We start from the raw sequence: 26523 nt of genomic DNA, 5'->3' as shown, positions 1-26523 counted from the left end.
CTCTGGAGGAGGGACGGAGGGAGGGCAGTGTGGAGCATGGGTCCGACCCTCTGCCTGGTTGGTGGGAGGGCCCTTGGGGCCAGCAGAACAGGGTGAAGGGGCAGCAAGCTGGCCAGAGTGCAGCACTCTGCTCTGCGACTTCGCCTGGCTGGTCCTCAGACAGAACTTACGCCTCTGGGCTTGGTGGGCTGAGCCAGGCCAGGCTGGCAGAGGGAGAGCTTGTACCACAGCCAGGGAGGGTGTCAGTTCAGCCATGGCTTCATAAAGAAGCCAGAGTCCCAAGGGATGCCCAGTCCTTTCCTCTGAATTCCTTCCCCTGAATTCCTGTCCCTTCTGCTTTGGAGGGCAGCTTCTCCCCCTGGCCTCTGTGTCCTCAGAGGAAGCTTCCTGCTTCCTCCTCCCTCCACGAGCATGAGTGGGAAGGAAGAAGACTTACTGAGGCTCACCTACCAGGGAGGGGCCTTTACAGCCTGTTCTGTGCAGTATTATCTGTGTCTGTCTGTCTACCTCCTACCTACCTGCTCCCTGGGTCCTTGAGGAGGGAAGAGTCGGTTTCTTACCTTTGACCTGTCTTACCTTTGATCAGCCAGGCCATAATGTGGCTTATCTAATACTCTGAGAGGTGGGACACCTAGCTCTCCAGTTTTTTTTCTTTCAGTTCCCATATTATATAGTCCCAAGACACGGTGGCCAGGAACTGTGCAGAGACCTTACACGGAGGGGATTCTTACAACCTCCATTTTTGGTGAGTAGTGGAGGACAAAAAAGAGGTATGTGGCCCCTGAGATGGACCCATAGGCCCTGGGCACAGCCTCTCCATATTCCCAGAAGGATTCCTAGGTGGGGAGTGAATTGAGAGCTGATCACCACGACAGGGGCAGGGGCAGAGAAGGAAACATGGGTGAGGGGTGAGCAGGTGCCTGCGTCAGCCAGAAGGGAATTAGGGGAAGGTGGTCAGGAAGCCTGTGGGGTGTGGTGTGTGGCCTTAGGAGGGTGGCAGAGGGGCCTGAAGAGAGAGGAAAAGATCTGAAAAGGAAGGAGGGGCAGAGTGATTGATGGAAGAGGAGAGAGTAGGAAGGATTTAGAGGGAAGAGAGCCTGAGGGCTCCAACGTGGTAGGGACCAAAGGGCTGCTGCTGCTGAGAAATGGAGGAGGGGCAGCTGTGTCAGGCTGGACTGGTGGTGAGCCTCTGGAAAGTCCCGCAGGGCCGGCGAGTGGAGAGGTACAGGGGCCAAAAGTAGACCAGGGAGAGGATGAAGCGGAGAGTGGGCGGCGGGAGATGTCCCAGGTGAGGTTTTGGGATTCATTTGCTTTCACCAAGTATGAGGGGATCCTTCAGAAGGTGACCGGAAACCGAGGAGACAGGACTTGGGGCTGTCCAGGGTACCCAGCTGCAAGCCACTGTTTAAGTATAACGGTAGGGTACTACCTTTTCTGTTTCCTTCTGAGACCAGTTTATCACCATCTTACTGGGAAATGGTAGGTAGGGGCACCCATCCAACTGCCTTGCAGAACAGGAAGGGAGGGAGGCCCAGGAGTCAGAGCCAAGGGAAGAAGTCGTCTGTTGGGGTTGGTAACATGAGGTCTGCAGCCAGGGCCTTCATTTCTTCCTGGTTCCTCTGTTCATCAGCACTGGTAAAGTTTGGGGATGGTGGGCCTGCCTTCCCACCCATCAGGTCCCTCTGAGCAAGGGGGAAACTCTGCTGTGGGAGCCTCAGAAAACAGGTCTCACTTTCCTTTTGGGGCAATCACCATTCCAGCTTTCCTCCAGAAGGGTTCTACCAGCAGTGAGGAGAGTCTGGCATTTGTGATGGTCATTCCATCTTAGTGTGTAGTGAATGCCACAGGGAAGCCAAAATTATTGGCTTCTAGAAACAGAGAAGCCAAATTATTCCAAGATCTGGTTGGCTTAGAACTTTTGGATCTGCCAAAAGTAGAAGATTAAAAAACCTGAACCAATATCCCCCTGCCCCCAAACTGTAATTGGCTTCTTTTCCCCAGTTGGTCCAGGCACAATGCCCACGGTATTTGAGTCAATCACAAAAGCTGTGGTTAAAGAGACAGACACCACTGGAGAGATGATTGCTGTCAGAAGCCTCATGGATGCTGACAAATTCCACTGCTCCTATCTGGTGAAGAAGAGGAAACGTTTCTTTGGATACCAGTATGACAAGACAAACCTCGCCCTGAAGGACATCCTGGAGAGTGAAGTACCATTTGATATGATGGTTCCCAAGTTCCAAGGTCAGTATGAGGTGGTGAGAGACTCTGCCCACTCCTACTCTACCCCTCCCTCAATGCCCCATTGCTGTCAACCGGTCAACAAAGAAACCGTGGAATTTGTATGTGCACATCCATACTCCTCAACTTAAGAAATGCTCAAGAGAGCTGCATGGGGAGAAGGGAATAGGGGAAGTGGCAGTTTGTTTTTCTTGGAAACTACTCCTAAATAGTCTTCTTTCCTATTTTTTCCCTTTGTAAATAATTCACTTTTAAATTAGCTAAGGTCTTCTCATGTGTTTATAAAGTTAATCATTTAAACGTATAAATAAATGGAAACAATTTGCTTGGTGGTGAAGAAAGGACTCAGGCTTTCGAATTGGGGGGCATCTGACTTCAAACCTGGCTCTGCCACACTTACCAGCTGGGTAACCTCTGGACAAGTTGCTTTATCTATGCTTGTTTCCTCATCTGTCAATTTGAGAAGACTGTTGCAAGAATCAAATGAGGTAAATTACGTAAATCATTTGCCACAGTGCCTGCAAGAAGGAGCATTCAATAAAGTTCGTCCCAGACTTTCTGCTGGTGGCAGTTATTATTATTAGCCCTTCCTGTGCCCTGGGGATGAGGGTTGAATGGAAAGTTGCTGGTAAGCAGAACTCCGTAAGGGTTCAGAGGCCTTAGGAGAGAAGTCTGTTCCATTCCCCTGCTTCCAAGCTCAACGATTCCCAATTCCTGGGGTTTCTTGGGTTTCAGAAGCCCCAGGAGAGGTGTTGATGAACCTTCTCTTGGAGACTTTATTACGGCATCTCACACCTCATGCTGAGGAGTTTTACAGCTCTGACATCTCTACCAAAATCCTTTTGGTCCTCCCCAAGAGATGGAAAAGAATTCTAACACCACCGCTGAACAGTTCTAGAGTACCTGCCACGTATGACTATTATGTGATCAAGAACAGTACCCAGATTGCTCAGAGGTGGTGGGCTTTTCCACAGGTGGAGTTTAATTCTGCAAGCAAGAGGCTTTAGGAAAATTCCAGATTAGCATTTTTCAAAGACTCTGAGTCTACTTTCTGAAAATTGAATTGTCAAGAGTCAATTTACTAAAAACCAGTTCTCAAAAAAGTCAAAATCAAAATCGGACTTCCCTAGTGGTCCAGTAGATAGGACTCTGAACTTCCACTGCGGGGGGCACAGTTTTGAGCCCTTGTAGGGGAACTAAGTTCCTGCATGCTGCTTAATGTGGCCACCCCCCACCCCCCCGAAAAAAAATCAGTTTGCCAAATGACAAGTTTGTTGGAAAAAAAAACAAACTTTAAAGCAGGACTAGGATGTTTTGCAATGATCATATTATTCTCCAGGGGCAGGGGCAAGTTTAATTATGGGAAATTGATGAGGTTATCTTCCTTTAAGGGAAATTCTATCTGTTTACATAAAAAACTCAAAGACAGAGGTAAAACCAAACTGTAAAAAAATTCTTAAGAATAAGGTGAACTGATAATTTAAATTGAGTTTTAGCAATTTGACCTGCTTTTTTTGGAAACATTATTATTTTTAACTATTCAGTGTGGATGGTGTACATAGGTTTTTTAAAAACTAAAGTCCATTACCTGATGTGACGAGCCAACTCGTGGGAAAAGGCCCTGATGCTGGGAAAGACTGAGGGCAGGAGAAGAAGAGGGTGACAGAGGATGAAATGGTTGGAAGGCATCACCGACTCAATCGCCATGAGTTTGAGCAAGCTCTGGGAGATGGTGAAGGACAGGGAAGCCTGACGTACTGCGGTCCATGGGGCCGCAAAGAGTCAGACACGACTGAGTGACTGAACAGCAACAAAGTTATATTCAGATTTCTTTAGTTTTATTCAGATATCTTTAGTTTTCATCTAGTGTCCTTTTTCTGTTCCAGGATCCCATCCAGGACATCATGTTACATTTAGTTGTCACGTCTCCTTAGGCTCCTCTTGGCTGTGACAATGTCTCAGACTTTCCTTGTTTTTAACAGCCTTGACAGTTTTGAGGAGTACTCGTTAGGCATATTGTAGGATGCCTCTCTACTGAGATTTGTCTGAATTTTTTTGTCTCTTAGACCTAGGAAATGAGTTTGGGGGGCGGGGAAAGATTACAAAGGTAAAATGCTATTCTCTCCACATCATGTCAAGGGTTTGCTGCTGCTGTTGCTTAGCCCACTAGGCTCCTCCATCCAGTATTCCAGGTAAGAATACTGGAGTGGATTGCCATTTCCTTCTCTAGGGGACCTTCCTGATTCTGGGATCAAACCTGCATCTGCTGCATTGCCAGAGGATTCTTTGCCACTGAGCCACCTGGGAAACCCTCATATCAAGGGAGCGTACTGTCAACAAGACTTACCACTATTGATATTGACCTTGGTCACCTGGCTGAGGTAGTACCTGTCAGGTTTCTCCGTTGTCATGTAACTCTTCCCCGCTGCCCTTCTCCGTACTGTGTGGGCTATGTTGCATGGCTTGTAGGATCTAGTTCCCCAGCCAGGGATCAAACCCATGCTCCCTGCAGTGGAAGTATGGAGTCCTAACTACTGGACCAGGGAATTCTTCCATACTGTAGCCTTTGTGTGCATGAGGTTTGATTTTTTTTTTCTCTCTGATAAAGTACACCAAATTTTACGTTACTCAAGAAACAAATGGGCCCTGAGACATTAGCATCACACACACAGGACTGATTTCAGGCATTGTTTCTAGGTCTGTCATGTTTCTACAAGTTTCAAAATGCATTTTTTCCTCTAGAAATCCAGGCCCACCCCTAAAATGCCACAGTAGATGCTCTCCCTCATCTGTAGGCTCAGAACTGGGAGGTCTGAGAGAAAGGCACTCAGCTTGGCAGCATCTCCACACACTCGCCACTAACTCCGGGGCAGCAACGGACTTGGACTCCAGGCCCTTATGCAAGGCCTTGTGCAAGGCCGGGCAGAGTCCATGCTGGTGGGCAACTTTCCAGAGTTGCCTCACTTTACACCTGCTCAGGTCACACAAACACAGAGATTGAACTCTGCTTAATTTTTATTTCCCAAAGGTTGTGTTCATTCCCTCAGTTGTGTCCAACTCTTTGTGACCCCATGGTCTGTAGCCCTCCTGGTTCCTCTGTCCATTTTTCTCCAGGGAAGAATACTGGAGTGAGTTGCCATTTCCTACTCCAGGGGATCTTCCTGACCCAGGGATCGAACCTGAATCTCTTATTGTCTTCTCTATTGGCAGACGGGTTCTTTACCACTAGCGCCACCTGCAAAGCCAAGTTGTCAGGGGCTCCTAATTATTTCACTTTACTTTTGTTTCATTTCAGCCTCTCAAATGGTTTAATAGGACTAGTTCACAGTTATTGAGCATTTAGCAGTGTGTTAAGTGCTTAGCTGCATGATTTAGTCTCCTCAAGCTCTGGAAGTAGGTACTATGAATATTCTCCTTCTATAGATGAGGAAACAGATTCAGAGGTGAAGTGACTTACCCAAGGTCATTTGGTAAGAATGTGGCAGAGTGGACTCCAACCATGATAACTTCCGGGGAGAACAGCATTGGCTGGAGAGCCATGGCTGGAAGACTTGCTCAGAAGGGAAGGGGATCATGAGGGGAGCCCAGGATGGGGCGCATCAGCAAGGATCTTCTAGAGAGAGATCTTTTGGGTCAACCTCAGTGATAATAACAACATTGTGACCTTACCTTTCTCTTTCCAGGTCAAGATGATAACTTTGAAATTCTGGACGTCGTAGACTCAAAGGGAAGTTTGACAGTGAAATTTCACCCCAAAATGACATTTAAAATAGCATTCCACATTTTCCAGGAGAAGAATGTCAAGTTAGAAAAGAGTGAGATACGCCAGGAATTCCTGGATTCCCTTAAGAACAAGTGAGGATGGAGGTGGGCAGTTAGGGGGAAGGAGAGAGGGAGAAGCCCATATTTTGGGGCACCTAGGCCATCGGAGGTGGGGAGCCCTGGCTGGTGCTGCCTCTCACTCCTACTCCCAGTACCCCTCCCTGCTGCAACTCAGTCCTTATTCAAGCATGCCCTCCTCTTCTCCACCCTTAGCAAGCCTTCTCATTCATCCAGAACCATCCTCCAGGAGCCCTTCTTCTGAGGTCCCCAATTCACTTGCTTTCCTGCTGTCCTCCAGGGTAACTGATGACTGTGACTTGGAGCAAACTGGCTGGTTTTGAGACCACTTTCCTCTGTTTTCTTAAACCGTGTTGCCCAAATCTTCATTTTGTGCTTGCTTCACTTTGCCTTGTGGCAAGTCAGTGGTTTCCATGTACCTGTCCCTCACTGCACTAAGAACAACTTGTGACCAGGGACTGTCTTTGCTAACCTCTCTGTTTATCCCCAGCACATGGTAAGTACTCGAGAAGAGAGCTGAGGTGAAGCACAGTGAAATCAAAGCACCCCGGTTGAACATTTCCTGCACAGAAAGTGCCATCACCCCACCCCACCAGGGTGGCACCAATCAAGTTCTACAGACATTCTGGTAGCTGAGGGCATGGTCTTTCCAAGGGACTCCACCAACCTTCCGCCTCAGCAGTTATGTTGTGGCTGGTATTGGTGTCTTCTCCCCTAGCTGGAATTGTTGGAAAGTGTGGATGGTTCAGGGAAAGGGGCCCCTCTGTTTTCCTGGGCTAGCCCTCCCCCAGCAGGGTGGATGCCTTTTGTTTCCCCTTTTTAATTAAGAACTGAAAGGCTTACAGTGAAATTGTACTGGTCCTTTGACCTGCTCCTACCACCACAGTCTTGCCAGGGAGGGGCCTTTTCTGAGGGAACTCATTTTTTTTCTAGAATGCATTGTTTCTAGGGTGAGGCTATGTTGAGTGTGTAAATAGAATTGTGTGGGGGCAGGTAGGTAAGGAAGGTCACCAGAGGCAAGGATGTAGGTAGGTCTTTTGGCTGCAAATACCAGAAGTTCCATCAGGCTGTTTTAAGTCACAAAATGAATTTCCTTGTATGTTGGTCGCTCAGTCGTGTCTGACTCTTTGCAGCCCCATGGATTGTAGCCCACCAGGCTTCCTCTGTCCATGGGATTCCCCAGGCAGGAATACTGGAGTGGGTTGCCATTTCCTTCTCCAGAGGATCTTCCCAACCCAGGGATATGGTCTTCTGCATTGCAGGTGGATGCTTTTACCCTCTGAGCTACTAGGGAACCCACGAATTCCCTTATGGAATCAGAAATGGCACATGGACCCCAAAGGTGGACAATGCACAATCAGGTCCCAGAGACCCATGTAGGGAGCTGGGACCGCTTCTCAGAGAAGGGGCTGCTGTGTACTAGGCACATGCCCATCTCAGTGCCATGAGAAGGGCACAAGCTTTGAACTCATACAGACCGAGGCTTGAATCCCAGCTCTGTGCTTACTTGCTGTGTGAACTTGGACCATTCATGACCTGTCTGTAGCCTCAGTTTCATATGAAAAATAGATGCAAGCCTGCCTATATCATAGGGGTGTGGAAAGGATTAAATGAAATGACATGTGAAGTATTTCACTGTGCTGGCATACTCTAATCTTCCAGAAATGCTAGTGGGTTCCCTTCCCACTTTGCACCCCCTTCCCCTCCATGGTGGGTAAAGTGAACTTTGATAGGGGTTCCACATTCCTTGGTTTTCCGGCCTCAGGAGCACTTACTCTCAAATAGACAGTAACTGGTGGGGAGGGAGAAATGTGCCTAGGAGGTGGGGCCCCTCTCATTCCTCCTTTACTCCCTCCAGGAAGCTGAAGAAGGAACTGCCGCCTTCATTCCAATCAATCCAGGCGAAGAGAGAAGACCTGTATCTAGTGACTGAAACTCTGAAGACAACAGAGACTGAAACCCTGAAATATGAAACGCAATTTAGTTTTCAGATCCTGTTGAAAATGTTTGGTTTCCAATGTGAGCGCAAGGTTAGGCTCTCTGGAGACAGGGACTGTGGGCGAGCCATCTTGGCTCACCCACTGCAAGTCAGGGGCTGCCAACCCAGACACCAGGCTCCTCATCTCTTCCTCTAGACTTTTCTGAGCAGTCTTGCCTGCTCCTTGGCCTTCTTACAACTTCTCTTCTTGCCCCAAGAAAGTATATAGGATCACAGAGTCTCTCCCCTTTTACTCTCTGTCAGTGCTCTGTTTTCATTTGCTTCATAGCGCTTCCCGTGGCTCATAATTACATGGGTATTTTTTGCTTGTTCATTGTCTTCCACCCTTCTTAGGAGGCGGGACGACAGGAGCCATGATGCCTGGAACAAAACAGGCATGTTTTGTCCTCCATAATTTTTTTTTGGCCACACCATGTTGCTTGTGGAAATTTAGTTCCCCAAGCAAGGATCAATCCCAGGCCCCTGGCAGTGAAAGTGTTGGGTCCTAGCCACTGGACAGCCAGGGAATTTCCCATAAATATTTGTTGAATGAAATGGAATGAAGTCAGATGTGGATTCAAATATCAACTCTGCTCTTGTGAAGTGGGCTCATCTACTGACCCTCTCAGAGCCTCGGTTCTCTCATCTGTAAATTGAGGGTAATAATGTCTACCTCCCAGGATTGTTTGAGAGATCAGGCAAGGTAATTATGTCAGGAACTGAGGGGTCAATCTACATCATTCCTTTTTCCTAGCACCAAAATGAAGTGACCATCATCCCTGAGAAGGTCCTGGCCTATCGGGTAAAGCAACTTGTCTTCCCCAGTGCGGAGAAGATGGGTAAGCTAGGCTTGGTGGGGTGGGGGTGGGGTGGAGTAGGGGAGCTGAACACATGAAGAAGGTGGGGGTCAGTTCAACTGGGGTCTGTGTCAGTCTGTAGGGGTCCTGGTGACCTGGAAGGTAGGAGAAAGTTTCAGGGACTGGGAATAAGGATGGAGGGTGTTGTTGCTTAATCACTAAGTCATGTCCAGCTCTTTTGCAACCCGATGGATTGTAGCCTGCCAGGGTCCTCTGTCCATGGGATTTCCCAGGCAGGAATATGGAGTGGGTTGCCATTTCCTTCTCCAGGGGATCTTCCCAACACAGGGATCAAACCCATGTCTCCTGCATTGGCAGGTGGATTCTTCACTGCTGAGCCACCTGGGAAACCCAGTTCTTCCCTAGAGGTGTCAGCTCCTGTCTCTCTCCCAGAATTTATTTTTCCTGTTGGGCAGGGTGGGAAGACTGGGGAGATATTAGAAAGAGGAACTTGCAGAGAGAGAACTGGGCTTTCTAACAACTGATCTCTTTTTCTCTCTTTTTAGAAACTGGCTTAGATATTTGTTTCTCGGGCAAAACTAGCTCCTTTCCAGAAGGTGAGTGAGTGGGCCTCCTGTTCATCATTCTAGAATGGGCAAGGATACTGGTTTTTAAAAGAGGGTAGCAAATGACCTGGAATTATAGAGTAATCAGTGCTGAGAATGTAACAGGTTGCACTCAAGTTTGAGCCAAGGTGAGGGCAGGAGGAAAATCTGCCTGTTGGAGAAGTAGGTTGGATTGCATGCTGGCCTAGGGTTTCCAGGCTCCGCCAACTCTGACTTGCTCTGTGTAGGTCAGTGGGCTGGATCCTGGGTTCACAGTCCTTACTGAAGGCCTATTGGCTTACAAAGCACAGTTGAATTGCCTGGCCAGTTCTCACACAATAGCATGAGCACTGGACTAGGAGTCAGACAGTCTCAGGGTATTGTCCTGGCTCTGCCGCTCACTAGGCCTACAGCACCCAGAGTCATGGTTCAGTTCAGTTCAGTTCAGTTCAGTTGCTCAGTCGTGTCCGACACTTTGCGACCCCATGAATCACAGCATGCGTGGCCTCCCTGTCCATCACCACCTCCGGAGTTCACTCAAACTCATGTCCATTGAGCTGGTGATGCCATCCAGCCATCTCATTCTCTGTTGTCCCCGTCTCCTCCCGCCCCCAATCCCTCCCAGCATCAGACTCTTTTCCAGTGAGTCAACTTGTTGCATGAGGTGGCCAAAGTATTGGACTTTCAGCTTTAGCATCAATCCTTCCAATGAACACCCAGGATTGATCTCCTCTAAAATGGACTGGTTGGATCTCCTTGTAGTCCAAGGGACTCTCAAGAGTCTTCTCCAACACCACAGTTCAAAAGCATCAATTCTTTGGTGCTCAGCTTTCTTCACAGTCCAACTCTCACATCCATACATGACCACGGGAAAAACCATAGCCTTGATTAGACGGACCTTGGTTGGCAAAGTAATGTCTCTGCTTTTTAATATGCTATCTAGGTTGGTCATAACTTTCCTTCCAAGGAGTAAGCGTCTTTTAATTTCATGGCTGCAATCAGCATCCGCAGTGATTTTGGAGCCCAAAAAAGTAAAGTCTGACACTGTTTCCACTGTTTCCCCATCTATTTCCCATGAAGTGATGGGATCAGATGCCATGATCTTTGTTTTCTGAATGTTGAGCTTCAAGCCAACCTTTTCACTCTCCTCTTTCACTTTCATCAGGAGGCTTTTTAGTTCCTCTTCACTTTCTGCCATAAGGGTGGTGTCATCTGCATATCTGAGGTTATTGATATTTCTCTTGGCAATCTTGATTCCAGCTTGTGCTTCTTCCAGCCCAGCGTTCCTCATGATGTACTCTGCATATAAATTAAATAAGCAAGGTGACAATACACAACCTTGACGCATTCCTTTTCCTATTTGGAACCAGTCTGTTGTTCCATGTCCAGTTCTAACCTTAAAAGGAACTAGGACTAGACTAGGAGACCCGTATGATTCTGTGTGTGGCTTCCTCTGGCCTTTCAGTCTTTCCCTGAATCCCATAAGGGTTGTACTGCCTAAGAGCCCTTGTGAAGGAGTGGAGCGAGGTCTAGGTGGAGTAGAACACTCAGGAGAAATTACTGAAAGTTGTAGAAGCTGCAGGTTCAGTTCTGGCAAGGTCTTGCTAGTTCAAGTGAGATTCTCTGTCATTCTTAAGTGCCATCACAGAGGAGTCAGGGAATAGATTCCAGTTCCTGCCGTCGCCCAAATTTTCTGAGTGGCTAAGGGCATGGTGCTTCTCCCTGGACTTCCCTTTCTTCTTCAATCATCTTAGGCATATGGCTATGATCTGCCTATCTCTGAGTGTAGGAAAGGGTCTGTAAATATAGTACTTTGTAATTTATATACTATGATGAAGATGCAGGCTCCCCAGAATAGGCAGTGAGGGCTCAGAGTCTAGAATTGAGAACCCCCACCACTGGGACAAGAATGTCCATGGGGTGGGCTGGGGTGGAGGTGACCTGAGGACTCACTGAGATTATTTTTCCTCTCTTTGCAGAGAAAGATGGCAGTTCATCTTGGCTGGGTAAGGATGGGGAGGCCAGCTATGTTCAGGGTAGCTGCACTCCTCACCTTTGAGCCCTCTGGCCCCAAGGAATGCAGCTCAAGTGGGGCAGCTGAGTGTGTGTGTGCGTATGTGTGCGTGTGGTAGTTGTAGCAGAGAATGTTGGGAGGAGAAGGGTAGTACGTGCTCAGTCGCTTCAGTCGTGTCCGACTCTGTGCAACCCCATGGGCTGTAGCCCGCCAGCCTCCTCTGTCCATGGGATTCTCCAGGCAAGAATACTGGAGCGGGTTGCCATGCCCTGGAGAAGGGTAGGGCAGTGCCCAAAGTAGGTTTCCACTTTAGAGGTTGCATCTGTCTCCTCTGAACACAGTGATTCTCACTGGTACACAGATATCACCTGAGGGAAATGTTGAAAGTAGTGATAACTGAGTTCCACATCTGGAAATTCTGATTTAGCTGATCTGGGGGTGTGGCCTGGTCTGGGCTCTGGGAGTTTTAATTACTCCGCAGGGGATTCTCATGCACATTCAAGACTGAGAACCACTGCTCTAACTTCCTTTAAATCCTCATTACTCCTGGTCCAAAGCTTGTGCATTGAATGGCAAGAACTACATAAGCTTTGACTTCCTGGCGGTGGAGAAGAATTGGGGGTTGGTACTAGACTGAGGGTGAGCTGGGAGGTGGAAGTGGGGTCAGCAGAAGGCAGTGATGGTGGGTGTCTATCTGCTTCATGTTAACAGAAAAAGACTAGAAGAAGGGAAGTTACTTAATTTCTGTCTCTACAGGGAAGTCCTTGAGTTTGGAGAATTTCCCAAACATAAAAGAGAGGGTTCAGGACATGGTGCGAGTCCTCCAGGATCTGACTCCGGAGGAGCAAAAAGAGGTGCTAAATTGCTTCACCAAGTGCCTCAGCAGTGTTGAAGAGCTGCAGGATCTAGAGCGAACAGTAAGAGGCCCAAGGAAGAAGAGGGCAGAGAGAGGGCGGGACGAGTGGGGAGACAATCTACTCTAACGGGCTCCTCACTCCCATCTCTTGGTCCTAGGTGTCTGAGGTCCAGTGCTCCGGGGAGCTACAGATGAACAGCCCAGCGAATTCTCTCATAAGCAGTCTTTTCAACGCTGCTGGGGTCTTGATAGAGGCACGCGCAGAAACCATTTGGAATGTCCTGGATGCCCTGATGGGTGAGGAGGGGCTTGGATATCAGCTGGCGTGGAGGACATGCTGAGCAGAGGGACCTGTAGGGAGTCAACTCTCGGGAGGAAGGGGGTATCACTGCCTTTTACATTTTGTGAGGCACAGACTTCACAAACCAGCCGTCTTCCCCAGGCCAGGGGTGGAGGGACTGCCTCTGCTTTCCCCATGGTACAGTTTCTGACCTCCTGCAGGCTAAGAGGAAAGCAGAAACCCAGTGGGAATAATCCCCATCTAGCCAGTCTGGGGTTCTCTGGAACCTCCTGTGATGCTTGTCCCAGGTCTGATCAGACAGCGAAGCCCTGTCCCACTATGTGCCCTGCCTCTCTGCTGACCACCCTCTCTCTTGTCCCCAGAGCTGACTGAGTACCGGCTGACTGAGTTTGTTTCTGAGGCCCTAGTCGAGGGGACCCTGCCCCTCGTGAAGGACGAGGTAAGACAGCCTGGGCTGAGGGCCCAGGTCTTAGTGGAAGTGACATAGTCCACTGCCAGCTCACGCCTATGCAGCTGGTTTGTGGCAATTCCCTGGACATGTAGTTTTCAGGACAATTCAGGATGGGGTTTTTAGGCTCTGTTTGCCTGTGGGCAAGAGATGGGGTGGGAAACTGTTAGTTCCAGGAGGGCAATTGGCCCCATGTTGACGCATCAGCAGTGTCTTTTCCCATTTGGGAGTATGAGGCTCCCCAGGCTCTTCAGGAAAGTGTGCCATGGTGGATTACAACCTCTGCTGTGGACTCAGGACTAAGGGGTATGGCCACATAGTTGCCATTTTTGGTATATTTCCTTGTTCTCAGCTTTTACAGTCTGGTGGGTTTCCTTTCAGGTGGAGTCCATCCTGGACGAGCACTGGGATGAGGGGCCCCTAGATGTGAGCTGTGATCCTGAGGCATGGACTCTCTGTGCCCTCTATGTTGTCGTCTCCATCCTGCTGCAGCTGGGTGAGAAGCCCACCTCTGTGGCTTCCTAAGCATTCTCCCCACCAGCCTCTGAGTGCTCTCCTCCCCAGCCCGTCCTCAACACCTCTAATCCCAATCGCCAGAATGATGTCTTTAAAACAAGCTGCTATTCTTTGATACATCCTGTTCACTATGATAGTGTCCAAAAATCAGCTAGATTGTAGGCATGAACTTTTGATTAAAAGTGGCAGACTGAACATATTAATTACCTCTCTCTCTCTTCAAATTTCACCAAATGACAATAAGGTGATGGAAATGATAGAAACCCACAAGGAATAAAGAGAATTAGGTAGCTGAACGGGATTTCAACACATCTTTGGAAGCAATTAAAGGAGTGGTAAGCTAGAAGCCTTGCGACTGAGGGGTGTGGAGGAGTATAGGAGGAGCCTGCTGGTTTTCATCATAAGCCTTTTTAGTTCTAGTTAATATTTTTCAAGACAATAATTAAAAGAAATATGTACTTGCTGTAAAGCATGTCAGATATTTCTCAAAGTCAAAGGTAAAGGTACGCCATGATCTCCCTTCTCCCTTTAATATAACCACTATGCACATTTTGGGGCTTCCCTGGTGGCTCAGAGGTTAAAGCGTCTGCCTTCAATGTGGAAGACCTGGGTTCGATCCCTGGGTTGGGAAGATCCCCTTGGAGAAGGAAATGGCAACCCACTCCAGTATTCTTGCCTGGGGAATCCTGTGGGTGGAGGAGCCTGGTGGGCTACAGTCCAGGGGGTCGCAAAGAGTCAGACACGACTGAGCGACTTCACACTTCCCATGCACATTTTAGGGTATGTGAACATTTTTTTCTATTGGGCAGTTTCAAAAATGGTAACAACATGAAACTAGGATGAGATGGCATTCATCTGGTTTGTATCTATCTTTTGAACTATTTATTTTTACATTTACATTTGTAAACATATTATATGCAACAGAAACTCTTATAAGTGCTCTTGGAGTGTAGCTTGGTCCACCAATTTGGAAAACTTTAACAATATCTACTAAAGCTAAACATATGCCTATGACTCAGCAACTCCACTTCCTTGGCATATACCCAAGAGAAATGAGTGCCCGTGTTCACCAAAATACTTGCATGTATAAAAACATCAAAATAAGGGCACTAAGCTGAAAACTATTAAAATGCCCAGTACCATTAGGATGGATACATAAATTGTGCTATACTCATGCAACAGAAGAGAACGAATTACTGCTACACGTAACAACATGGATGGCTCTCACAGACAGAATGCTGAGCAAATGAAGTCAGCACAAAAATGCATGTTTGTGTTTGGGTCCTCTGAGAAATAGGTGCCAAAATGGAAGCAGATATGCAAGATTCTTATTAGGGGAAAAGCTCGTGAAGTTTAAAGGGAGAGGGAACGGGAATAGATATGGCAAAACTTCAAATCACGTGATCTAAAACCTGTGAAAGGAGAGGAGGAGGGAGAGACTGATTCGGAAGAGTCTCAGATGACAGCACAGTCTGAGGGTCTCTGCCAAGCCAAGCAGAGCAAAAGCGGTCTGCCAGAGGGCTCCCCATCAGGCAGGAGGGCCAGGCTCTGGGACCCCATGCTCAGCCTTCGGCAGAGAGCTGCTCAGGAGAGGCTTAGGAGGCAGATCTATAGTACGGTGGGTTAGAGGTCCTTCGTCAAGCTGCTTCCTATAGCAGGTTCTCCTAAAGAAAATCTGGGTGGTGCCCTCCGTGAGACTGTATGACTCCATTTATATGATGCTCAAGAACAAACAAAGCAACGGTGGTTGAAGTCAAAATAGTGATTATCTTAGTGGGGACATTATTGACTGGGAAGAGACATGAGGGAATCTTCTGGAGTGCTGGAAATATATCAAGATTCACTGAGCTAAAATTTAAGATCAGTATATTTTAATGGAAGTGTATTATGCATCAATAAGAAAGGCTTGAAAAAGTACATATTATATAGCTCCATGTAAATGAGGTGAAAAACAACCAACGTTACACAATGGTGGAAAAAGTCACCACAATGGTGATCTCAGGGGGTGCAGTGTGTCTGGGAAGGGGCAGTACTGAGAGAATCTTCTGGAGCACTGGGCATATTTTATATCTTGATCTGGATAGTGGTTACATGGATGTGTAACCACGTTTACGTGTGTAAATGTTTATTAAGCTAAACACAAGATCTGCACACTTTACTGTGAATTTTTATCTCAATAAAAACTTTAAAAATAGTGAGAACACACGAGAACAGATTTGAGCAGTACAGAGGAATATAAACAAATTAAGTAAAAGTTTCCTCTCAAACCCCTTAACCCTATCACCTAGTCCCACTTCCTTGTGATAGCCATATTAACAATTTTAGTGTTTATTACAACTAAAAATGATATTCTTGTATTTATTCTTGATTTATTAATTTTGAAAGAAAGTGAAAGTATTAGTTGTTCAGTTGTGTCCGACTCTTTGAGACCCCATGGACTGTAGTCCACCAGCCTCCTCTATCCATGGAATTCTCCGGGCAAGAAAACTGGAGTGAGTTGCCATTCCCTTCTCCAAGAGATCGTCCTGACCCAGGGATCAAACCCACATCTCCTGAATTGCAGGCAGATTGTTTATCATCTGAGCCATGGGTAGTATCTATTGATTACCCAGGATTAAGGATGAATGTTGTGAAAAAACAGACACTGAACAAGAAGTTCAAAGTAGGAAAGTGTTATAAAAACTACAGGGTACTATGAGAGTGTTTAATAAAAGGTAACAAGGTGGTCCCATTTTACCTCTGACAGTCCTTTTTCCTTTTCCTTAAATGCTGATTCTAGCCATGCCAAACTATTGGTCTTCTATTTGAACATGACACACACTTTTACAATGTTGTGCTTTTTGAATACAGGTTGCATTCTTCCTCTGCCTGGATTACCTTCCCCTACCTTATCCACCTCTTAAGCTAAGGCTTAAATATCTCTTCTTCAGTATTTATCCCAGTTTCCCAAAGAATTTGGTTACTTCTCCTTCTGATTGACCCAGAGCATGTTGAATACATTTCTATTAAGGCCTCATTATACCATACCAAAATTATTAACATATATGTCTGTTCCACTGATGTGAAAGCTTCTGGAGAACGGGGTTTATTTTAAGTTTTACTTTTCTTTACTGAAAAAGTGAAAAGTGAAAGTCACTCAGTCGTGTCTGATTCTTTGCATGTCTGACTCATGGACTATATCGTCCATGGAGTTCTCCAGGCCAGAATACTGGAGTGGGTAGCTCTTTCCTTCTCCAGGGGATCTTCCCCACCCAGGGATTGAACCTGGGTCTCCTGCATTGCAGCAGATTCTTTACCATCTGAGCCACCAGGGAAGCCCACTATAGATGCTACAGGCATTAAACAGATAAAAGGATATTAGAACAACATTGTGCCAATAAATTTAAGATTTTAGATTAAATAAGAACTATCCTAGAAAAGTATAGTTGCTAAAACTAACCCAAGAAGAAATAGAAAATATGAAAAATCCTATAACTACGAAGGACATTATATCAACAGTACAATATCTTCCCACAAGAAATTCTAAGTCCAGACGGTTTCTCCAGTAAATTCAATGAAGCATTCAAGAATAAATAATTCCAACATTATACACACTCTTCCAAGGAATTAAAAAAGACGCAACACTTTCCAAATTGTTTACGATGCTAGCAAAATCTAACAAGAACAAGAGAAAGAAAAATGCAGGCCAGTCTCACACATAAACTTCAGTTCAGTTCAGTTCAGTCGCTCAGTCATGTCCGACTCTTTGTGACCCCATGAATCACAGCATGCCAGGCCTCCCTGTCCATCACCAACTCCCGGAGTTCACTCAAACTCATGTCCATAGAGTCAGTGATGCCATCCAGCCATCTCATTCTCTGTCATCCCCTTCTCCTCCTGCCCCCAATCCCTCCCAGCATCAGAGTCTTTTCCAGAGAGTCAACTCTTCTCATGAGGTGGCCAAAGTATTGGACTTTCAGCTTTAGCATCAGTCCTTCCAATGAACACCCAGGATTGATCTCCTCTAGAATGGACTGGTTGGATCTCCTTGCAGTACAAGGGACTCTCAAGAGTCTTCTCCAACACCACAGTTCAAAAGCATCAATTCTTCTGTGCTCAGCTTTCTTCACAGTCCAACTCTCACATCCATACATGACCACGGGAAAAACCATAGCCTTGACTAGATGGACCTTGGTTGGCAAAGTAATGTCTCTGCTTTTTAATATGCTATCTAGGTTGGTCATAACTTTCCTTCCAAGGAGTAAGCGTCTTTTAATTTCATGGCTGCAATCAGCATCCGCAGTGATTTTGGAGCCCCCCAAAATAAAGTCTGACACTGTTTCCACTGTTTCCCCATCTATTTCCCATGAAGTGGTGGGACCAGATGCCATGATCTTTGTTTTCTGAATGTTGAGCTTCACGCCAACTTTTTCACTCTCCTCTTTCACTTTCATCAAGAGGCTTTTTAGTTCCTCTTCACTTTCTGCCATAAGGGTGGTGTCATCTGCATATCTGAGGCTATTGATATTTCTCCCGGCAATCTTTATTCCAGCTTGTGCTTCTTCCAGCCCAGCGTTCCTCATGATGTACTCTGCATATAAGTTAAATAAGCAGGATGACAATATACAACCTTGACGTACTCCTTTTCCTATTTGGAACCAGCCTGTTGTTCCATGTCCAGTTCTAACTGTTGCTTCCTGACCTGCATACAGGTTTCTCAAGAGGCAGTCAGGTGGTCTGGTATTCCCATCTCTTTCAGAATTTTCCACAGTTTGTTGTGATCCACACAGTCAAAGGCTTTGGCATAGTCAATGAAGCAGAAATAGATGTTTTTCTGGAACTCTCTTGCTTTTTCCATGATCCAGCGGATGTTGGCAATTTGATCTCTGGTTCCTCTGCCTTTTCTAAATCCAGCTTGAACATCTGGAAGTTCACTGTTCACGTATTGCTGAAGCCTGGCTTGGAGAATTTTGAGCATGACTTTACTAGCTTGTGAGATGAGTGCAATTGTGCGGTAGTTTGAGCATTCTTTGGCATTGCCTTTCTTTGGGATTGGAATGAAAACTGATCTTTTCCAGTCCTGTGGCCACTGCTGAGTTTTCCAAATTTGCTGGCATATTGAGTGCAGCACTTTCACGGCATCATCTTTCAGGATTTGAAATAGCTCAACTGGAATTCCATCACCTCCACTAGCTTTGTTTGTAGTGATGCTTTCTAAGGCCCACTTGACTTCACATTCCAAGATGTCTGGCTCTAGGTCAGTGATCACACCATCGTGATCATCTTGGTCCTTCAAGATCTTTTTTGTACAGTTCTTCTGTGTATTCTTGCCGCCTCTTCTTGATATCTTCTGCTTCTGTTAGGTCCATACCATTTCTGTCCTTTATCGAGCCCATCTTTGCATGAAATGTTCCCTTTGTATCTCTAATTTTCTTGAAGAGATCTCTTGTCTTTCCTATTCTGTTGTTTTCCTCAAAAATAGAAAATGAACAGCAAACCAAATCAAGAAATAAAAAAAAGAAGACTACATTAAGATTAAGTTAGGTTTGTCTAGGACTTCAAGGTTAGCTTAACAGTAAGAAATCAATTTATGTAATTCATCACATTAAAAGTTTAGGAAGAAAGATGACATGACTACCTCAATAGATATAGAAAAAGCACTTGATAAAATTCAATTTTCATTCTTGATAAAAATTCCTAAAATGGACCTAGAGATTATCATACAAAGTGAAGTAAGTCAAAGACAAATATTATATACTTATATGTGGACTCTAAAAAATGATACAAATGAAATAATTTACAATACACTCACACACATAGGAAATAAATTTATGGTTACCAAAGGAGGAAGGAGTGGGGGAGGATAAATTAGGAGTTTGGGATTAGGAGTAGATACATACTACTACATATAAAACAAAGAAACAACAAGGACTTGCTATACAGCACAGGGAACTATATTCAATATTTTGTAATAACCTACAATGGGAAAGAATCTGTAAAGAGTAGATATATATTTCTGGACTATATATAACTGAATCACTTTCCTGTTTTCTGAAACTAATACAATATTGCATATCAACTAGACTTCAATAAAAAGTTGTTTGCTTTAACACCATATACTATCACTTATATGTGGACTCTGAAATATGACACAAGAGAACTTATCTACGAAACATTCATGGACACAGAGGACAGACTTGGTGGTTGCCAAGGGGGAGGAAGGGATAGAAGAGGGGTAGGTTGGGAGTTTGGGATCAGCAGATGCAAACTGTTATACAGAGAATGGGTGAACGACAAGGTCCTACTATCGATATAGCATTCAGTTCAGTTCAGTCGCTCAGTAGTGTCTGACTCTTTGCGACCCCATGAATCACATAGGGAACTATATCAATATCCTGTGATAAACCATAATAGGAAAGCATATGAAAAAGAATGTACACATGTGTGTGTGTTTATAATATATATGTAACTGAATCACTTTGCTATACACCAGAAACTAATACAACACTGTAAGTCAACTATACTTGAATAAAATTTTTAAAAAGTTGTTTGTTTTGAAGGAAAGAAGTGCATTAAAAATTCCTACTAGAAAAACAAGAATAAAAGAGATGTCTTTAATCTGATACACATATTATGAAATACCTACAGTAAATATCATATTTAATGGAGTGAAATGTTGTAAGTTTTCTCTCTCAATCAGAAGCAAGACAAGGATGCCTAGTGCCACTGCCTTTATCGATTTGACATTACATAGATGGTCTAGCAAGTACAGGAAGCCAAAAGAGAAACAAAATATAAGAAGAAACAAATATAAGAAACAAAATATTAAGGTTCCTGTTTTAAAAAGAAAATTGTATTACTTGCAGATGATCTAATTTGTATATCAGTTCAGTTCAGTTCAGTCGCTCAGTCGTGTCCGACTCTCCGCGACCCCATGAATCACAGCACGCCAGGCCTCCCTGTCCATCACCAACTCCCGGAGTACACTCAAACTCATGTCCACAGAGTCGGTGATGCCATCCAGCCATCTCATTCTCCGTCGTCCCCTTCTCCTCCCGCCCCCAACCTTTCCCAGCATCAGAGTCTTTTCCAGTGAGTCAACTCGTCGCATGAGGTGGCCAAAGTATTGCAGTTTCAGCTTTAGCATCAGTCCCTCCAATGAACATCCAGGATTGATAGTAAGTCCTAAAGAGTCTATAGATTATTAAAAGGAGTGAGATAATTTAGTAATTTGATAAGATATATATAAAACAATTGTATTCTTATATATACCAGCAACAAAAGACATGAAATTTTAAAATACCAATTATAATAGCACCAAAAATGTGAAATACCTAGGAATATATCTAACAAAAAGCCTGAAAGACACATTAAGTTATAAACTGTTATTGAGAGACCTAGGAGACTTAAAGAAGGAATACTATGTTGAAGAGTTAGAAGCCACTATATTGTAAAAATAATTTATGGATTCAATGCAGTCTCTACAAAAATTCCAACATTTCTGTGCATATAACTTAATAAGTTATCCACTTCCACTTATATGGAAATGCAAAGAGGCACAAATAGCCATAATACTCTTGAAGAACAAGATGGAAAAACTTGCTCTACCCGATAAAAACTGTAATATTTTGGTGTAGCATTAGAGCAGGGAGAGATAAATAGAAAAATAGAAGAGACATCTCAGACATAGATTCTCATGCATAAACGGACATCAGTTATATGAGAGAAGTATCACTGCAGAGTACTGGGGAAAGGCTAGGTTTTTCAGTAAGTGGTGTCATTACAGTTGAGTAACCACATAGATAAAAAATTATAAACGATGCCTAGCACACAGCTTATATAAAATTAATTCCAGTTAGAATTTAGATCTAAATGTGAATTTAGATAAATAGATCTAAATAGAATTTAGACCTAAGGCAAGTCTATAACTATATTAACATTAAAAATGCTTGTTCAAGGGAATTCCCTGGCAATCCAATGGTTAGGACTCTGCACTATGACTGCCAATGGCACAAATTCAATCCCTGGTCAGGGAATTAAGATCCCACAAATTGAGCTGTGCAGCACAGCCAAAAAAAAAAAAATCAAAACCTCAAACAAGACAAAAACATTTATCAAAAGATATCATAAAGAGGTGAAAAGACCAACTATATGGCATGGAGAAGATATTTAAAACATGTAACTTACAAAATAATAAGATCCAGTATAAGGAGCTTGTACCAATCAATAAAATAGACGACTCAATACAAAGAGTCAAAAGTGTTCTAAAGAATATTTGGAAAAAGAATCCTAATGGCTAACAAACATGAAATGATGGTTAACCTGATTAGTAATCAGTTCAGTTCAGTCGCTCAGTCATGTCCGACTCTTTGCAACACCATGAATCACAGCACGCCAGGCTTCCCTGTCCATCACCAACTCCCGGAGTTCACTCAAACTCATGCCCATCAAGTTCGTGATGCCATCCAGCCATCCCATTCTCTGTCGTCCCCTTCTCCTCCTGCCCCCAATCCCTCCCAGCATCAGAGTCTTTTCCAGTGAGCCAACTTTTCGCATGAGGTGGCCAAAGTATTGAACTTTCAGCTTTAGCATCAGTCCTTGCACTCCAAGGGACTCTCAAGAGTCTTCTCCAACACCACAGTTCAAAAGCATCAATTCTTTGGCAGTCAGCTTTCTTCACAGTCCAACTCTCACATCCATACATGACCACTGGAACTTGGTTACGAGGAAACATGAATTAAAACCTCCGGGAGATACTATTACTCAATTACCAGTCTGGAAAAGGATTAAAGGTCTCACAATACCAAATGTTGGTAAGTATCTGAAACAATGAGAACTTCCATACACTACCATTGGGAAGATAAATTAGTATAAACTCTTTGAATAACAGTTCATCATTACAAATGGAACACTGACATACCCTATAACCCCAAAATTTGACTGCTAGGTATAAACTCTGGAAAAACTTGTGCACATATGCATCACACGGTAAATAAAGAATTTTACTTAGTAGGATGTTGTAACAGTCAAAACAGAAACAACTTGAGTGTTCCCCAACAATAAAATAAATAAACAAACTGTGGTATATTTATATAATGGTATACTATACAGCAATGAGTATAAATGAACTATGTGAGAGTAATCTTTAGAAAGAATCAAGGCATAAAAGAGTATTTCCATTATGTTCAAAAACAGAGAAACTTTATGGTTTAGGGACCCAACTTTGGTGATACAACTCTTAAGAAAAGGCAGGAAATAATTATTATCAGGGATAAGATCAGGGACAGGCACATGGGAAAGGGGTGGGTTTCGAGTATGGTAGAAATATTTAATTTCTTCACTGGGTGGTGGGTATTTCAGATGTTTATTTGATAATTATGTTAAACAGTAAATTAGTGTTTAATGCACTTTTCTGTATGTATATTTCATAATAACAGTGGTGGAAAAAAAGAGAATGGTGACGCTTATTGTTTCATTTTAAGCCTTTTGTGTGTTGAGGCAGTATAATCCTTTCTCTGCCTGTCTTCTGAAATCTTCCCTCAAATCTACCACCTAAACATCCAAAGGACAGAGCTGCTATCTAAGTCACAACGGCACTTAATTGCAGCGTTTTACTTGTCTCAGACACTAGTTTGTGCCCTCCCTGGTGACAGACCGAGACTACTGAACACTGGACCTGTGGTAAATAAAAGCTTATTGATAGAATGTATGCAAATTACCAGTCAACGCTAAAGGAAATCAACCCTGAATATTCATTGGAAGGACTGATACTGAAGCTGAAGCTTCAATACTTTGGCCCCCTGATGCAAAAAGCTGACTCATTGGAAAAGACCCTGATGCTGGGAAAGATTGAAGGCAGGAGAAGGGGACGACAGAGGATGAGATGGTTGGATGGCATCACTGATTCTATGGACGTGAGTTTGAGCAAGCTCCGGGAGATGGTGAAGGACAGGGAAGCCTGGCGTGCTGCAGTCCATGATGTCACAAAGAATCGGACACAACTGAGTGACTGAACAACAATAATGCAAATTATGGTGAAAGTTCTAGATTCCTAGCTGTGTAGAATTACTTCATTGTTTATCACACCACAACAAAGCTAATACGGAGCCTTAAAACTGTTGGTGGTTTATGGTCTACATAGCTCTTTCATATACATGATAAGATTACATAAACTTATATTTTAAGAGAGGCTGAGCCTGGTATTAATTAGTTTCCCCACAGCAGGGATGAGAAAATGGTCTTTGCCATGATAGAAAATGATCGAGTCAGGACTAGAATCAGAAAGCCAGGGTCTTTCCATTGTAGACTGCAGACATCTTTCTCACTTGCTTTCTGTCACTCAAGGGAGACATAGTCTGCAAGATGCTTTGGACATAGGACATTAGACTTCATCAGCTGGGCCATAAGAAAGAAGAGGGAGGCAGACACACATGCCTCCATCCTCAATTGAGTCTTTCCTCTGCATTTACAAATTTGGTTGACTTCCTTCTGCTGACTCACATTCTTCCACAGAAATGAGGTAGGGTCCAGGAGCCTAAGTTAGAGCTCTCCAGTCCAAGTTTTATGCTTAAAGCCACTTTCTTTTCTTTTTGCTTCCCAACTTACTGTCTTTGTTTTCCAAATAGCTTCACTGTGATCTATTTGTTTCCAGATTCTGATACTAGGTATCAATGTGTTACCCTGGGATGACCCAAAATGACAGTACTGTATCTGTTTATCCAAACTTCAACTCACATATCTAGCAGTCTTCAAAATAAACACTGCCACTCAGCAACCATACTTTGGCACCAATCATGTTTCTGCAACCTTTGGGTCCTTCAGACCTACATAATTCATTACTGTGCAAGAGCTGCTGTAGTTATATTACTTTGTGATAGTTACAATCTCTGGCCCAGTGAGAAATACAAAAATTCTTTCTTTGGCTACTTAATTTTCAATTCTGAGGAATGGGTTATTGGTGAAATAATAAGCCTGCTGTGATAGAAAATAACTTCCACTCTAGGCCACTGACACCTGCACAAACCTGGTAGTGATGTTTTCCCCCATTATTGTAACTTAAAAATTAACGTTTCTTGAAATCAGGTTTTCTTTTGACTATTAAACTATTTCTACTCATAGAGGTAATCATACTAATCTGTCAGTTTATCTATGTTCTTCCTATCGAGGGAATGAAGAAGCTTCTGAAACTGAAGGAGGAAATCAAGAAGTGCCTGAGCAACACTTATCAGATGCATGAACTATGGGGTAAGGGAAGCCTGCTAACGGTGAACACAGTTAAGAAGCAAACACAGCAGCAACCTGAAGAGTACAGGGGCACTGGAGGATGTAAAACAAAATATAAAAGAGAAGATTGCTTCCTGGCTTAGGGAAAAAAAGAAAGTCACAAATTTAAGAGCAGTGCCTACACACTGCAGGATTTTCTAAGGAGAGGGAAGGAAAAGCCAAACTGAGCTGACATCAAAAAGCAGCAGGTTGTTCCCTTGACTGGCCCCTGCAGCATGTGCAGTGTCTCCACTGGCCACATCCTGCAGTGCATGGTGGCCAGTAGCTTCACCAACAACCCTTCTTCCTTGTGTGGTTTTGTAGCAGAGTCTTTAGGGTTCTCTACATCTTACTATCCAACTCCTTGTTGTTCTAATCCCATTATGGTTAACAATTCTTTATATTAAAATTTCCCTGTTCAAAATGTTTCATGTTTTCTGTCTCCGGATTGGACCCGACTGACACACATACCTACAATGTTAACATAACAAAAATTAACCTGAATACTAAAACACAGATAATGATATCATAAGGAAGGAAAACTGCAGACTAGTAGGTCTCATAAAATAAATACAAAAATCCTCAACAGAATATTAGCAAATCAAACCCAACAATGTATAAAATAACTGTATATTATGACTAAAAATTGATGCTTTTGAACTGTGGTGTTGGAGAAGACTCTTGAGAGTCCTTGGACTGCAGGAGATCAAACCAGTCAGTCCTAAAGGAAATCAGTCCTGAATATTCACTGAAAGGACTGATGTTGAAGCTGTGGCCACCTGATTTGAAGAACTGACTCACTGGAAAACATCCCGATGCTGGGAAAGATTGAAGGCAGGAGAAGGGGATGACAGAGGATGAGATGGTTGGATGGCACCACTGACTCAATGGACATGAGTTTGAGTAAACTCCAGGAGTTGGTGATGGACAGAGAGGCCTTGTGTGCTGCAGTCCATGGGGTCGCAAAGAGTCGGACACGACTGAACGTTGAACTGAAGTGATGACTAAAAATGATTTATTCTGAATATAGAAGAATAGTTCCAACATTTGAAAATCAATTTGTCTATCAACATCAACAGACTAAAGATGAAAATATCATATGATCATATCAATCAAACAGAGGAATAGAGAACTTCCTCAACAAAGAACATCTATTTAAAAAAAACTGTACCTAACATCACATGTATTAGTGAGAAACTGGATGCTTTCTAAGATTAGAAAGAAGACAAGGATGTGCCCACTCACTGTTACTATTCAATGTCATACTGGAAGTGCTAGCTAATGCAGTAAGACTAGATAAGAAAATAATAGATACGCAGATTGGAAGGAAGAAATAAAACTGTTTTGTTTGCAGATGACATGGTTGTCTAAGTAGAAAATCTCAAAGAATCTACAAAATCCCTCCTGGAATTAATAGCAATTAGAGAAAGATCACAGGATGTAAGGTTAATATACAAAAGTTAATTCTTCATAAATACCAGCAATAAACACTTGGAATTTGAAATTAAAAATACAAGACCATAGACCTCCCTGGTGGTCCAGTGGTTAAGAATCCACCTGCCCAGGCAGGGGACATGGGTTCAATCCCTGGTCCAAGAAGATCCCACGAGCCACAGAGCAACTACGCCTGTGTGCCACAACTACTGAAGCCTGAGTGCCTGGAGCCGATGCTTTGCAACAAGAGGA

The 26523-nt window shown here is 44.1% G+C and overlaps 1 protein-coding gene across 3 annotated transcripts; it reads left to right on the top strand.

The window, feature by feature from the left end:
- The first annotated feature begins 25 nt into the window (after positions 1 to 25).
- GSDMB (gasdermin B) lies at positions 26 to 17705 on the top strand. 3 transcript variants are annotated; one of them, XM_088829052.1, is made up of 11 exons: positions 26 to 2244; positions 4472 to 4573; positions 5925 to 6096; positions 7940 to 8111; positions 8814 to 8898; positions 9435 to 9473; positions 11441 to 11467; positions 12232 to 12392; positions 12490 to 12628; positions 12995 to 13071; positions 13462 to 17705. In XM_088829052.1, the coding sequence occupies exons 1-11, from the start codon at positions 2016 to 2018 to the stop codon at positions 13603 to 13605; spliced, it is 1347 nt and encodes a 448-aa protein (XP_088685178.1). In that variant the 5' UTR covers positions 26 to 2015; the 3' UTR covers positions 13606 to 17705. The 3 variants fall into 3 exon arrangements, with proteins under 3 accessions (XP_088685178.1, XP_055263751.1, XP_055263752.1); XM_055407776.2 differs by lacking the exon at positions 4472 to 4573 and having other exon boundaries at positions 29 to 745; positions 2002 to 2244; positions 9423 to 9473; XM_055407777.2 differs by lacking the exon at positions 4472 to 4573 and having other exon boundaries at positions 95 to 2244.
- Positions 17706 to 26523: the final 8818 nt, after the last annotated feature.

Source organism: Moschus berezovskii, chromosome 20 (genome assembly GCF_049115385.1).
Source record: "Moschus berezovskii isolate FMDL1 chromosome 20, NW_MosBer_1.0, whole genome shotgun sequence".
Classification (NCBI taxonomy): Eukaryota; Metazoa; Chordata; class Mammalia; order Artiodactyla; family Moschidae; genus Moschus; species Moschus berezovskii.
The sequence above is the reverse complement of the archived record's forward strand: the minus strand, read 5'-3'. Positions and strand labels throughout refer to the sequence as shown.

Excerpts from the sequence above, each read along its gene's own strand:
- GSDMB (XM_088829052.1), top strand. The coding sequence starts at position 2,016 with ATGCCCACGGTATTTGAGTCAATCACAAAAGCTGTGGTTAAAGAGACA. Across the intron at positions 9,474-11,440 it reads AACTAGCTCCTTTCCAGAAG|AGAAAGATGGCAGTTCATCT; the intron begins GTGAGTGAGTGG and ends CTCTCTTTGCAG. Across the intron at positions 13,072-13,461 it reads TGCCCCTCGTGAAGGACGAG|GTGGAGTCCATCCTGGACGA; the intron begins GTAAGACAGCCT and ends GTTTCCTTTCAG.